General features: G+C 40.8%; 1 protein-coding gene across 1 annotated transcript; it reads right to left on the bottom strand.

Annotated features, from left to right (window-relative positions):
• Positions 1 to 3,047: 3,047 nt before the first annotated feature.
• Positions 3,048 to 7,331, bottom strand: LOC117479139 (E3 ubiquitin-protein ligase TRIM21-like). Its single transcript, XM_034126138.1, is given in 3 exon segments — positions 3,048 to 4,128; positions 4,131 to 5,394; positions 7,187 to 7,331. Coding segments are annotated over 2 exon segments (1,641 nt in total). The 5' UTR covers positions 5,389 to 5,394; positions 7,187 to 7,331; the 3' UTR covers positions 3,048 to 3,745.
• Positions 7,332 to 14,980: the final 7,649 nt, after the last annotated feature.

Genomic DNA, 14,980 nt, shown 5'->3' with positions numbered 1-14,980 from the left:
AATCTGTGACGTTTCGCTCTCTCAAAAGTTGGGCCATTTTATCATCATGCGCGAATGAGCAACTCTCATAGGAATGAAAGAGGCCCCGCCTCCCACGCTGTATCCAGTTCTTATTATACATCCATGGACTGCACAGCATTTTCACGACTTTTGGTGCATCCCGCAAATTGAGACGATGTCCCGCATATTTCATTTTGATTGGCCAAAACGCTTTTCTGCGGAGAAAGGCCCGGTTCGCTGACGGCCGGCACCGCCCATTATTATATGTTTTAAACGGCATTATGTAAGTTGCGTTGACAGGCGACAGAGGTCCACAGTGTACCCAACCCCCCCCCCCGTTGACAGTTCATGCGTCAACATTACATTTACATGTCCCACATTGTCCCACACAAACATACTCTCTGTCCCACTTGTGGCTTTCTGGCACCTGGTCACCCTAGTCACCATCGGTTGACAGTTTTGAAAGGTTGGGCTATTTTGATTCCTTACTATGTTATCATTAAATAATGCCAGATTAAATTTGAATCTAATACAAAAAGTGGTCATATGAATAAGTTACTATTCTTTTTAACCTCTTAAGCACGACGGTCCCCCCATTGGACCCCTCCCACCGTTTTGTTTTCGAGATAATGTCTCAGGCATTCTTGACATTTATGAAACTATTAATGTGTAGCTGTAGCACCAGATTAACGGGAAGAATCTCAGCTAACTGAAGATATGAACCATTTTTACCAAAACAAAACACAAGTCTCATAAGAAGGGTCTAAATGACCCCTGAGCGAAAAAATTCTAACGCACTGCGGCACACAATTCAAGATAAAGATACCCTTATTACTTATCGTAGCTGCGCATACAATATAGCCTATTAAAGCTGAGACTCCACTGATTATTTAGGTATAATATCATCACTGAGCGATCCGAACTTGCGACAGGGGAAGCAAACACAGACATCACAACACGTACCTTTACGGAGGTTTTACGGCAGATCGTCTCACCGTAGCTGTCAATTAGGTCAAAAGACGTGTTCAATGGCATTAAAACGAAAAAAAAAAATCTACAACTGTTGATCCATAGGTTGATAATGTACCTGTACCTTTTAAAAAATTATTTATAATCCATAATTCCATTTTTTATGTAAAAATCGGAGCGGAAAAGTTAGCTGCTAATGGTAGCCACCAGAGTGTATGCAGCTTCCGGTTTTGGTAACGCGTCACTCTCACATCTTATTTGTTAACGTGTTGGTGTGTATATAACTTTCCCTCGATTCCATTGGCTCTAGCGGTTATAAAGAGATTTCATTCATCAAAATCGAGCAAGGGGGGCCAGAGATAGGTCAAATCCACCCAAATGACCTCAGAAGTGGGGGTTTTTGGCTAAATCTCTCTAAAAAGGTCAAATTTCACTTGTTTTGCATCAATCTTGATACAGGTTACTTATTATATGTTGTACTTTGGATTCCTAAAGCTTTTAGTCTACTAACCCATCATCCAAGGGTAGTTTTCACTATCTGTAAAAAAGAATTTTTGGACGGACACTATAATTTACAGTTTTTTACTATGTAAAATCTGAAATGTCTTTAAAATAAAAAACATCTATATTGATTCTGACTTTTCTACATCCAACTCACAGGTTTATCATTACTTTGAGAATAAAGATTATTAATTTAACCGTTTTAGAAGGGAAGATATGGTCATTTGTTCTGGGAATGTCATTTTCGAGCCTGAGACCTGAAAAACAGGCTCAGGGCTTAAGAGGTGAATTACCTGTGTACTGCAAAATGTAAATTCACAATACAAGGCCTTTTTTGATCATTTTTTCTAAATGAGTTTGACTCCCATCTGTACTCTGAGTGGTTTGTTCATATATCATCAATAGCCAGATTTATAGACTGATTATTGATGATTGCGTTAAGGATTATAACATCTGTTTCCCTAAAAAACATGTGGAGAATAGATTTCTCTTAAAGGCTGCTGACAGTTTTTCTGGATGTATGTAGTGGTACAAACCCATATCAAAACTCCCCTCTGTAAAAACCTTTGACTCTAATAAGTCGACAATAAAACAAGAATTTGATCCTGGTTTTAACCAGTGTACACATTTCTGTGCTGTTTCTGTATGCGTTAGTATATTTAAAGATAACATTTCAGAAAACGTGTACTGTAATAAAAAAACAAAGTCATGATGTGAGTGAAACATTTTTAATTGTAATATTATTCACCATCCACCTCTTTAAAAATAATGACATTTCAAATGATAAGCTCCATCATATAAACAGGGCATTAATAAAATAGACTTTACAAGCATATTTCATGCAATTTTGATATTTAAAAAACCCTTTATTTATCTCCCAGTCAGACAGGACGTTTGCAGTCAGTTAGTCTCACCTGTACAGGCAGTGCTGGAGTGTGTTCAAGGTGAAGAATGAGATCATTATCATTAGAAGCAGTCCAACCAGTCAGACCGCTCTCACTGACACAGGCTGCAGCCATCAGACACTTAGATTAGCTTAGTTTAGCATATATACTAGGAAAAGGGGGGAAATAGTGAGTGACAAAATACACATTTAAGTGTACTTAATATATATCTGTACGAAAACTGAAATGTAAAAACAATTTGGCAACTTGTTTTGGTCCCAGCCAAGAAATAGCCCGACCCATAATCCCCTGTTAAACGTCTTATTGATGTTTTTACTCCTCTGATTTGGTATGGATTAAACAAACTGGATTCAGAGCTGCTGATAGGTGGATTTTGTTACCTTTGGACAGGCTGGCTTTGTCTTCCCCTGTTTCCAGTCTTTATGCTAAGCTAAGCTAACCAGTTGATGGCCTTATTTCTAACAAACATATACAGCAATCTTAATATCTATGATCAGCTGATCCAAGAGGGTTTTAAATAGTTTATAAAGCTTCAGAAGAACCAAATCTATCAGACAAATGGTGTTAAGTAGAAATGGAAATAGTTAAGTACATTTTTTTAAGATACTTTCCCTAAGTTGAGAACTAGTGAAAACTGTACTTCAGTAAGTACATTTAAAGAAACACACAAAATAACATTCTTTGTTCCTTTTTTTAATCCATTGAGGCTTTGTTCAAACTTTACAAGCAGTGTGCAGAGAGGTGGACGAAATACAATTAACATAACACAACAGACAGCTGAGATGTAACATTTAAATTCCCCTGGTTTGTTAAACCACTGCAGCCTAATGTTTAATGATCAGATATTGTTGATGTTCCAAGTAACTGTCAATACATTTTGTACCAATATACTATAATTCAATAATCAATCCTGAACTTCCCCTTTAAAACACACCAGAGACCCATCATTTCCCCTCAATTGAAAATTATAAAAGAAATATATATACAGTATTTTACTAATGAAAAAGAGTGCATTACTTCCACTAGTAATGTGTGCAAGTATGAAACACTTTTTGAACATACAATTCTGAGACAATAAATACTTTTCTTGTCCCCCTGACATATAAAGAAGTGGCAAAAGTTTATTTCTGAGTAAATAGTTTTCTGATCACTTCAAGTCATGACGGCAGGTAGAGCAATCCATAGAATAAACTAGAGTACATTAGAACATACTCATCAGTATTTTATGTGTTTTTATGCGTCTCATCAAGGTGAACCATATGTGATCAGATTCTGAACAATTAACAGTGTTTACAATGTACTTCCCCAGTTGAATACATTTATTACATTTAGTGAGAGTGAATCTTTCTGAAGAAAATCAAATGGTTGTTCTACTCAGTGTGATTGACAGGAGAGATGATCAGAGGGGCAGAGTTTTTACCACCATGATTAAGACTGGGACAAAAGTATGGGTAGAGTTTCTCTTTGAAGCAGCAGCCAGTGAAGGAGTAAATCAGAGCTGCAGCATCAACATCATAAAAGGAGACCAGACCCTCCTCATAATCCACAAACACGCCCACATTCTCAGGCTGAGACTTCAGAGAGAGAAGGACTGAAGGATCAGCACCAGCTGTGTACTCATTTTCATTCCTCAACAATATCACCCAGTAACCATCCTGAGGAGTCGCTAAGATCTGTCCCTTCCTGTTGATCGACTCTCTGACCACTCCTAAATCCCACTCAGTCTTCCCTTTAACCTGAACCTCGTAATAAATCTTCCTGAAGAGAAACTCTGCTTTGCTAAAACAAGGACACAATAATCAAATCTCTCTGGATTGTCTGGGAGATTCTTCCTCACATCTCTTTGTTTAACTTGTTTCCCATCATCAGACAGGATGAGTTCAGGTTGTGCTGTATCAGGATCAAGAGTCACCTCCACCTCATACTGCTGGACCCTCTTCAGCTCCACCTCAAGCTGCTTCTTCATCTGTTTACTGAGCGTCTCCTCCAGCTGAGTCACAGCTCTCACCACAGTCCCCTCATATGAAGGTGGACGGACCCTGACTTCTGTCCAGTTCTTGGTGGGTGGAGCAGCGTTCAGGGACGTGAAGCTTTGGAGGAGGTGGAGCTGGTCTTCAGAGCGTGAGAGCTGCTCCACCTCAGAGCTTCTCTTCTTCAGCTCAGAGATCTCCTGTTCCAGCTCTTTGATGAAGCCTTCAGCCTGTTCCTCTGTCTCTCTCTGCTTCTCTTTGCTCGTGTCGATGAGCTCGGCCTGGCTTCTCTCAACAGACTCCTTCAGAGCGGTGAAGACCTGAACACCATCTGCTATCTCTCTGTCTGCTCCTTCCTTACTGAGCTCCACTGAGCGATTCATATCCTGAATCTTCAGTCGTCTCTTCTGGATCATCTGCTGAATTTCAGCCTCTGTCTTCCCCAGCTCGGCCTTCTTTCCTTCATATTCTTCTTTCAGAGGAACAACATCATGTGTCTTGTGGTCTAAAACAGTGCAGAGCATGCAGACACACATCTGGTCGGTCTTACAGAACAGCTCCAGCAGTTTATCGTGCTTCACACACATCCTGCTTTCCAGGTTCTCCTCAGGGTCGATCAGCTGATGTCTTTTGAAGCCTGCATTTTTCAGATGAGGCTCCAGGTGAGTCTCACAGTAGGAGGCCAGACACACCAGGCAGGACTTCAGGGCCTTCAGTCTGGTTCCAGTGCAGGCGTCACAGGGAACTTCTCCTGGTTTGACAACTTGTTGCTCTGAGCTGCTGCTGCTGGCTTTCTGTTGAGCTGACTGTCTGAACTGAGCAGCCATCTCAGAGATGAAAGTGTTGACCAGCAGCTCAGGCCTTGTGTGGAATAACTTTTTACAGTTAGGACACTGATTGGGGACTTTAGTATCCCAGTGTTGAGAGATGCAGACTTTACAGAAGTTGTGTCCACATGGTGTGCTGACTGGATCAGTGAACACATCCAGACAGATGGAGCACAGAAACTGATCTTCAGTCAGCAGACAGCTGGCAGCAGACATGTCTCTCTGAGGACAAAACGTGTGAAAAAAAAAACAACTGTAATGTATATATGATTTAATCTCTTGTATCTGTTTGCTATAAGTCAAATAGATGGTGATACTGAACTCTGCTGATGTATCATGATTATGCGGAGGGTGAAAGATTGCTCAAATTTGCAGTACACTGTTATTGTTAAATGTTAAACAAATCTCTCTGTTTGTTAATATTATAAATATATCTGGAAAATCATAGCAGCATTCAGTTTAAACTCTAAGAAACACAATGTGTAAGCTCTAATGCTGTTGGGGGATTTTGCCATTGTTGAACAGAGGAGTGAAACCTCCTGCTGAGCATCACTGAAGTTAATACTAGTTGTTGTTGTCGTGTGCTGTGCTGAAGCGCAATCATCCTTGTACATTACTGTTTTATATACAGTACTGTATTCACTGTATTTATTATTATCTGTGTATTTATTCTTATTTTTACATTTCCCATCTATTTACCTTTATTTTTGTATCATTTATTTTGCACATACTTCTGATAATTGTGTATATAACTGACTGTTTTGCACTCTGGTTAGACCCTCCTTCATTTTGTTACACTGTGCTTGCATTTTGTAATGACAATAGAGTAATCTGATCTAATCTAATCTAAATGTCACTACCCGATCTGCCGCCCTGCCCTATCTGCAGTGCGCATGTGCGAGATGGTCCGCCATATTGCACAACTCCGTACGGCAACCCAACTAGGACACTTGACACAGTGGCATTTGGCAAAGCACACAAAGAAAACTCCGAAAACCGAGAGAGATGAGTTATTGTTATTACAACGTGACTTCACTATTTTTTAACAACTCTTTTTATTGGGTTCTTTTATTTGGGGTTAAGTACATTGTCAGAATAAGTGAGAAATGGATTTAACTTCTGTTAGACAGCTATATGCCATACATTTTAGCATACATTCACAGTAAATATTTATTCAGTATGATAGCTGTCTAACAGAAGTTAAATCCATTTCTCACTTATTCTGACAATGTACTTAACCCCAAATAAAAGAACCCAATAAAAAGAGTTGTTAAATAATAGTGAAGTCACGTTGTAATAACAATAATCTCTCTCTGTTCTTTTTCTGCTTTGCCAAAAGCCACTGTGTCAAGTGTCCTATTAGAGTTGCCGTATGTAGTTGTCAAATATGGCGGACCATCTCGCACATGCGCACTGCAGATAGGGCAGGGCTGCAGATCGGGTAGTGACACTAAACACGTTGTTGAACAGAGGAGTGAAACCTCCTGCTGAGCATCACTGAAGTTAATACTAGTAAAAAACAGTAAACATTATCAGCTTCAAAAGGCAGACAGCAGTTACTACAGAAACAGGTTCAAAGCTCAAGGCTACTTACCACAGTGTGTACAAATTATATAAAATGAAATATCTAATTGTCATGCCTTTTTATAAGCAACACTTTTAACACAACACCAGATCCCCTGCTTTGGACAGTCCAGAACACATCTAATATTTAGATTCTACTTTGTTTAATAGAGTCATTTATAAAGATGTTTTCAAATACAGGAAATATGAAAATTAGCATAAGCTAATGCTAGCTTTGACTGTATGCTCTCTAACCTAACTTAACCAGAGTTTACATTGCAGTTGTATTGTTGGCTGTTGCTAATGTAAATGTTGAGGTTTTTATCTTAACTGACACATTTATATAGTATAATATTCTTTATATGGTAAACTGATGTAATACAGTCAGATTCTGATTTTAATCCAACTTTGACTAAATATTTAGTTAGTGATGTGTCTGTAGTGTACTCACCAGTGTTTGCAGAGTCCTGCTGTGTTGTTGATAAAAAGCTGCTGGATTCAGTTGAGTGTTTCTTCAGAGAAACAGAGACTTGTCTCGGCTGCTGCTCTGCTGTCGCTCAGACAAACTTCAACTTTGATTTCTGGGAAATGGAAACTCTTCTCTTACAGTGTGGTTCCACCTCTCAGTGGCAGTTTGCAAAGAGGAAGTGGAAGAAGAACTATTGAGGCTTGTTATTTCACTTTGAGACGATGCATTTTACAGCTGATCCAAGAGGCTTTTCAAATAGTGTATTGAGCATAAGTAGGAATATGTTCTCAATACATAAAGGACATCTCTTTACACATCTGGAGATTTATAGCTATATTTCACAACGCTGTGTTATAGTCCCTGTTTAAGAGCAGCTGGTGAGACACTTCCTGTTTGAAAATGGGTCTGTAGTACTTAAGTGGCATTTTTTGCTACTTTGTACTTTTACTCCACTACATGTATTTTAATCCCTTTAGTTACTTTACAGATCTGGATGAACGATGTGAAATATAATCAAGTGTTAAATCAGACTTTAGTTCCACCTGGAGTAAATTCACAAGCTACCCTGTAAAGTCATTAGGGGCGTTCACACCAAGTACTTTTCCCACAGTAGTTCATGAGAACTTTAGTTCATGAGAGCTCCTTTAGTTCTGATGAACTAAAGCAGATCGCGTTCACACCAAAATGAGTTCCTGGGGGTGGATTAGGCAAATGAGCCGCTGACGTCACTTCTTCTTCTTCTGCTTTGGGTTTACTGGCAGGCCGCAAACAACTTCACGGCGAGTACAGTAGGTGGCGGTATGCACCTTAAAGTTGCAATTCGCCAAAAAAACGAGAGAAGAAGAAAAAAAACTTCCGCTTCCGCTGTATGCTTCTGTTTACCTTCCGACCTCAGGCCTCAGACACGGTATGGAGTTGACGTTTTGGTGGTCGTGTTATACAGCTTCGTAACTGAGTTATTTAAGCCAATAACTCAGCCACAAATACAGATCGACCATTCAAATGCAATAGAAATGCTGAGTCGGAGGCGAAGGCGGTTAAGAAGCCTTAACAAAAGGATTGGACGACGAAAGCACACGCTATGGACATGTTTCGCCGTAGGACAGCTGAGGATGATGGCCGTTATCACGCCCAAAGAACAGCAATGGTACGTTCATTAAATCACATTAATACTATCTAATGTAGGATTTATGGAGTTATGTAGGGCTAATTTGTGTCTTTGTATGTGTTCCAGATATGCGAATACTACGGAACGCGTCGTGTCCCGCGCTCTCTCTGGGTGAACAATAGAACATCGCCCTGGTGGGAGAAGGTGGTGCCAACGTACACCAATGTGCAGTGGATCAAAGTGGATCTTTTCAACTCCTCTGTATTCGCCTGGAAGCAACGTTGGGGAGACGCAACCTAAAAAAATCGCCACGGGGCAAGACACGCGCACAGCCCTTGAGCCCTTGAGGCATGGAAATTGTAAATTGACAATAAAGCTGATCTTTTGTACAGTGCATTTGGTTCTCTCTTTTATTTACCACAGTCAACAGACACAATTACAATAGTGCAGACACACCTTAGTGCAAAGATTAAATGTCAGTATCAAAACAGTACTCATACTGTATATTTGTATATTAATGAGCATATTATTATGTTAAATGTGTGTTAAAGACAATGGGATGAGGTTGAAAGCTCTTTAAAAAGCTTTTGTATACCATCTTTACTGTGATAAATACATACATGTTAAGCATACACACCTGAAGAACTACGTTACACACACACAGGTTAGTCTGTGTACCGCTGCACTGCTGCTGGTTTAAACAAAGACAATCATGATGCTAGTGCTGTGCATGTAGGTTCTCTTTTATTTATCAGCAGCAGATCAATAAGTGTCAGTAGTATCAAAACAATATAATAACAGTGGCAATATATATATAATCACAATAATACAAAATTAACTGTCCCAGGTGTAGGCAATTTGGGGTGAAGTGTCTTGCCCAGGGACACAACGACATCCTGACTGCAGTGGGGTTTGAACCTGTGCTCCCCTGATCCTAACACCAACGCACCAGACCACTGCACCACACGCCTCCCAACAAGTCATTGTACAGTTTATCAACGACAAGTTTTTCTTAATTTTTGTATTGAAGGCCTGTTGGATTTAATCAGCTCGCTTAGCACTGCCAGAAGCCCAGCCAGAAAGGTATTTTGTTGCTCCACCTCGATTCCTGGGCCTTGTGTGAATGCAGCAGCCGTTCGTCGTGCATCTCCTTGGCACGCAGGTCCTCATTCTCCTTGCTGACCATGGCACGGCGGTCCATCGCCATGATGGTGTCAAGGAAGCTGTCATCGCGTGCCCACTTTCCTAAGGTGAAATATGCAAGATACAAGATCAGTATAATCGCAACAACGAGACAACATTGTCCAACATTGGACATGGTGCAGGCAGGGACAGTGTACAAAATGTATTGTTTTGTGCTTAATGTATGCTTGAATTTTGTTTTATAGGGATTAGTGGACATCAGTTAGATGTGTAACCTTCTTTCAAGGCCAGAGTAGTTACAGTGTAAGTGGATTGACATCTAACATAACATGGCTGAGTACAATTATAACAATCAATAAAAAAAAAAGGAAAAATAAATAGAATTTCAATTACATTACTACTTAAATGTGCAAAAATATTAGAACATCAGTCTTTGTGGCATGCAGGTAATCAACTGTTTAAGCTTTTACCATTAACATGTAGAATGAATGTTGCAAATGACTTGAAATTATAGCAACTACAATGTATTGTTGGTATTGAGGTAGCATTATGTCCAGCTAGCATGCTAATTGCTAACATATATTATCGTTTTATCCCGGAGGGGAAAACTAGTTTCTAATCCTGAGAGAAACACCTCGCCTGAAACACACGATTAGTGCCATGAGTTAGTGAAGCAAATTACAGAACATTGCACACTTATTCACAAGTCAAAACGTGTTCATAGCGGGGACGGCTGAGAATAGCTAGCTAGCTAGACGTACAAAAGTGCATTTTGCATGATAGGTCCCCTTTAAGTTATTACAGCAACAGAATGAATAAACAGTTGGCAAATAATAATGATAGATAATATTTAAATGCATAACATTGATAAGAGTGAAACCAGGATTAAAATAGGTCCCAAGCTCTCAAAAGAAATGCAAAATATACAATTTACCTACACTGCCTTATCGGCGTTTTTCTAATTTACACAATAAATATGTCTTCATAATATTGAGATAGATCAGATTTGTTTTGGTGACTGAACCGACTCGTTTAGGAGCATTTGAGTCTCAATGGTTTCTAAATGTTTAAAGCTCCCATGTCATGCTTTTCCGGTTATTACCCGTCCCCTTGTGTGTTATGAAGGTTTTTATGCATGTAAACGGTGTGCAGAGTCAAAACCCTCAAAGTACACCCTGTAGCGAGTAAAACTCTAACACAGAAAATACCTCCCCAAAACGCCTCGTTGGAGATACGTCACTGCCCATTTGAGTCTTCCATTTAGTTCCGGGTACCGCCTGATGTCATGCGGTACCCGGAACGAAATGGACCAATCCCGAAGAGCTATGGCCACACCAGCAGCGTCGTGTTCCTCCTCCAGAGGTTCGAAGAACCGGCATTTCACAGACGAAAGCTTCCAAAACATTGCCCAGTTTGAGGCCGGATATGCACAGCTTGTTTGGACCGTTTGGAGCAGGGGAAGATCTGGGTATACAACCTGTAAGTTTGCATTGTTATTTGTGTATTTATCAAACAAGACTGTTTAAATGTGTAAACTGTGTTGGACTGCTAAGCCATTGACACAGTGCTAACTGTGCTAACTAAGTTGCTAGAGTTTCCATATATCAACTCTAATATCAGCAGATGGCCTTGCATACATGTATCTCATAGCAGGAGAATGTCTGCATTCACACACAAAATACCTATTGACAGTATACTCCGGGTGATTTGCCGGTCAGTCGCGAAACGTAATTACATTATAGCTGGCGTAGCGATCTAACACACGGAGCTAGAGCTAGTTTTGGTCAGAAAAACATTTTTGTGATGCTACGTTGCTAGCGTTTAAATATATCAACTACAATGTCAGCAGATGGCCTTACATGTTTGTCATGGCAGGAGAATGTCTGCAGTCACACACACGGAATACTCATACAGTATACTGTACTGTGATTTACCGTACATTGTGACCGTACATATACTGCATGTAGCTAACGAGGCTAGCTGTATGCTAGCGCAAAACAATGTATTCATGCAAGTTACATTGTATGACCGAACGTAGCAGAATACCCGTATACGATTGCAATTATAAACACGTTATTGCTAGCCTAATATGAACCACTAGCTTTTGTTCATAGTAGTTTTATTACACTGCATTATAGTTGCCTTTCCTCCAAGCTAACGTTCATATCGTGTTAGCTACCAAGGTAAACAAAGCTAGGTTAGCATATTAGCAGGCAAGCTGTTCATTACACAACTACTACTAACGAATCTAAAACAACTAAGTTTCTCTAATATTTTGTGATTTGCATTTGATTTCGTCCAGCCAGATCCTGGCGGACAATCCATGACGGGGAAGGGATTCTACTACTACTGAGGCCTCGTGCTAAAAGGCACCGCACCGCACCGGCTGTGCGCAGGCAAGATGCGAGGAGGAGGAATGGATGATATACCGTGTATATATGTATATTTATGTTCATTTTGTACATTTCTAAAAATAAAGTTTAATGGAAATACTTAGTAGGCCTATCCTTTCTTCCCTGAATTCATATATAGCAAACCATGATTTGATTTCTCATCAAACAGTAGTAGTTTATAACGGGTAAAAATAACTTACTCTTTGTTATGAGAGTAGCTCGTAGGCCACAACGGAAAGACAAGGAGACATACACGAGTTTACAAAACCACGGCACATTTATTGTAGTAAATGCAGAGACAGGTGGTCGAGGGGAGAGGGTCGCTCAGTTCGTCCTTCTGCAGCCGCTTTGGAGAGAGACTCCGGGCCGCTGGGATTAATAGCACCGGCTACGGAGGTGTCCGTGATCGCGCTGATTACCCTCTTCAGCTCCACCCCACCGTAAGACAAAGGCCCTGAGGCCGTCACACTCTTCTATAACAACAGTTAAAAATATATATGTATATAAAATATACCGCTGTACCGACGCCATGATAAGACTGATGTTACGCTGAGAGCAGCCGGGAAAAGCACTGACATGGGCGCAGCCTCTCTGGTGGTTGACTAATCAGAACGAGTGGCCGAGCTGACCAATCGGAGCACACTAGGCTCACAGGGAGGGGGGGGCAAGAGCTCCAACGAGTCGTTTAGTGGAGAAAGTGAATACTGCTGAATACACATGCTTGACAGAGATGCTGTATGCGAAACCAATGTGAGTTTGGAAAATTGCACAGTATAAATCTATTTTAGTATACCTCAACAATGTAATTATGATCAGTGGAAATGGCCATGACATGGGCCCTTTAATATATATACAAGCTAATAATAATGAAGCCTCTGTGCTCTTAATGTTTCCAGGTATGCCTTCAGTGGGAACAATATGCCCACCATGGTGCCGATCCCCAACGCCAATGTAGAGTTCAGCACGGCCAATCAGATGAGCAGGAACGACATCAGCAGACTGAACACGCTGTACACATGTTGAAAGGTAAGAAAACACACGCTGGGTTCCCTTCATTCATCTGTTTTCAGGGCAAAGGAAAGTGTGTTTGTCGCCTTTAACGTGTTTCTTCTGTTCCAACAGGTGGTGAAGAAACCCTGAGGACATGGGGCCAATTTACACATCAAACCAGCTCTTTATAGCACAGTCTGAGAAAGAGTGTTGGTAATAAATCTTCAAACATGTTCGATGAAGTGTAGTTTGTAGTTTGTGCACTTGTAAACACTTTTGTACTTCAGAAAATGTTCCTGATTTTTTTATTCTTCTACCTAAGTTTGAAGAAAGGTGTGAAGAAGAGGTGAAAGATGTGTAAAAGCGGCAGAATCTCTAATGTATAAACTCAAACTCGTATTACTTTTACGGACCGTCCACACAGCAGCGTTAAAAAATCTTGAAACGCTTCTGCCCATTCACTTTGAATGGGGTGACGTCACTTTGCCTCACTTTTTGCCGAACTGCATTGTGGGCAGGCGAGCGGAGATTTTCAGGATTTTCAGGATTCAAAGTTGAGCAATGTTCAACTTTTGAAGCTGAGGTGGAATTGTCAGCCAATCAAATCCCGTGTATGCAAATCTGACAGTTCAAGCGCTAGCCAATCAAACCGCGTGTATGCTGGGAGAGACATACCGCAGGTCATTTCCTCATATTCCAAAAAATGGAGGAGAAATTAGCGGTAGGGAATCACCCGGTGCTTTATGACCAGTCCCTATTTACCTACCGGGATACAAACCGGAGGAGCCAGGCATGGAGGGAGGTGGCAGAGACAGTGGTAGGTTTTCGCCTGTTTGGGGAGTTTATATCCAGTTTACTTGGGGCTTTTTTGCTTCGTATGTCGGGGGCGGGAGATTCATGTGATTGGTTGTTGGTCGCCTTGCTCGCAAAAAATCCTCAAGCTTCAGATACGCCCACCTCCAAGATTTTTTTAACGCTGCTGTGTGGACGGGCCGTTAGTGTCTGTTTCAAATGTCAGCATCAAAACAAACGTAACTTACCAAAAGCACAAAATGGTGCATAAAGGTATATATTATGTAATCGGAAAAGCATCATCAATAATTTGTTGACCTTGTATTTAAGTATTTTTTTGAGTAACTGAAGCTGCCAAAATAATCGTTTTCGAGTCAAAAGTATATATAATATTTGGAGTTGTACAGAAGATGATTAGTGCCACAACTGAAAAAAAAAAGTGAGATCTGACCAAAAGTTATTTATTTTTTTGTTAGTTAGAATTCTGACTTTTAAGAAATACACTTTTGGTCAAATCTAAATTTTCTTTTTTTTTTAAACATGTGGCCCTAAACTACGGATCTAGAGGATTAGTGCTAAAAGAGGATTAGAGACACATGATTAGGGGCCACATGTAAAATAGTTTGTGAGATCTGACGATAAGTGACATTTCTTCTCAGGGGGGTTCTATCCAATGCAGAAATGGAGATGGCTATCCATGCCTTTACATTACATTACATTACATGTCACTTGTTAGACGCTTTTATCCAAAGCGACTTACATACTCAATACTGTGGGCAATCCCCACAGGAGCTATTTGGGGTGAAGTGTCTTGCCCAGAGACACAACGACATGCTGACTGCAGTGGGGTTTGAACCTGTGACCATCCCCATACCAAGGCTCTATCCACTGCGCCAAAACGCCACACGCCTCCTTTATTTCACCCCGGCTTGATTACTGTCATGCTCTTTTATCCTGCCTCAACAAAACATCAATGAACCGGTTACAACAGGTCCAAAATGCTGCAGCCAGATTGCTCACTCGGTCCAAAAAAACATGCCACATCACTCCGATCCTTTCTGCCCTGCACTGGCTCCCTGTCCATCTCAGAGCCCAATTCAAGGTATTGGTTTTCACATATAGAGCTGTCCACGGCCAAGCCCCAGCCTACGTTAACGACCTTATCCACACTCACAGCACAACCAGGGCCCTGAGGTCCTCTGAGCAAGGCCTCCTAAGGGTGCCCCGAACCAGGCTAAAACCTAAGGGGGACCGTGCCTTTGAGGTGGTGGCCCCAAGGCTTTGGAATGACCTCCCTCAGAAACTGAGAGCCTCTGCCTCAGTGGAGATTTTTAAGGGGCAGCTAAAGAC

The sequence above is a fragment of the Trematomus bernacchii genome, unplaced genomic scaffold (genome assembly GCF_902827165.1).
Source record: "Trematomus bernacchii unplaced genomic scaffold, fTreBer1.1, whole genome shotgun sequence".
In the NCBI taxonomy this organism is placed as follows: Eukaryota; Metazoa; Chordata; class Actinopteri; order Perciformes; family Nototheniidae; genus Trematomus; species Trematomus bernacchii.
Note: the sequence above shows the minus strand (reverse complement) of the source record. Positions and strands in the feature narration are given on the sequence as shown.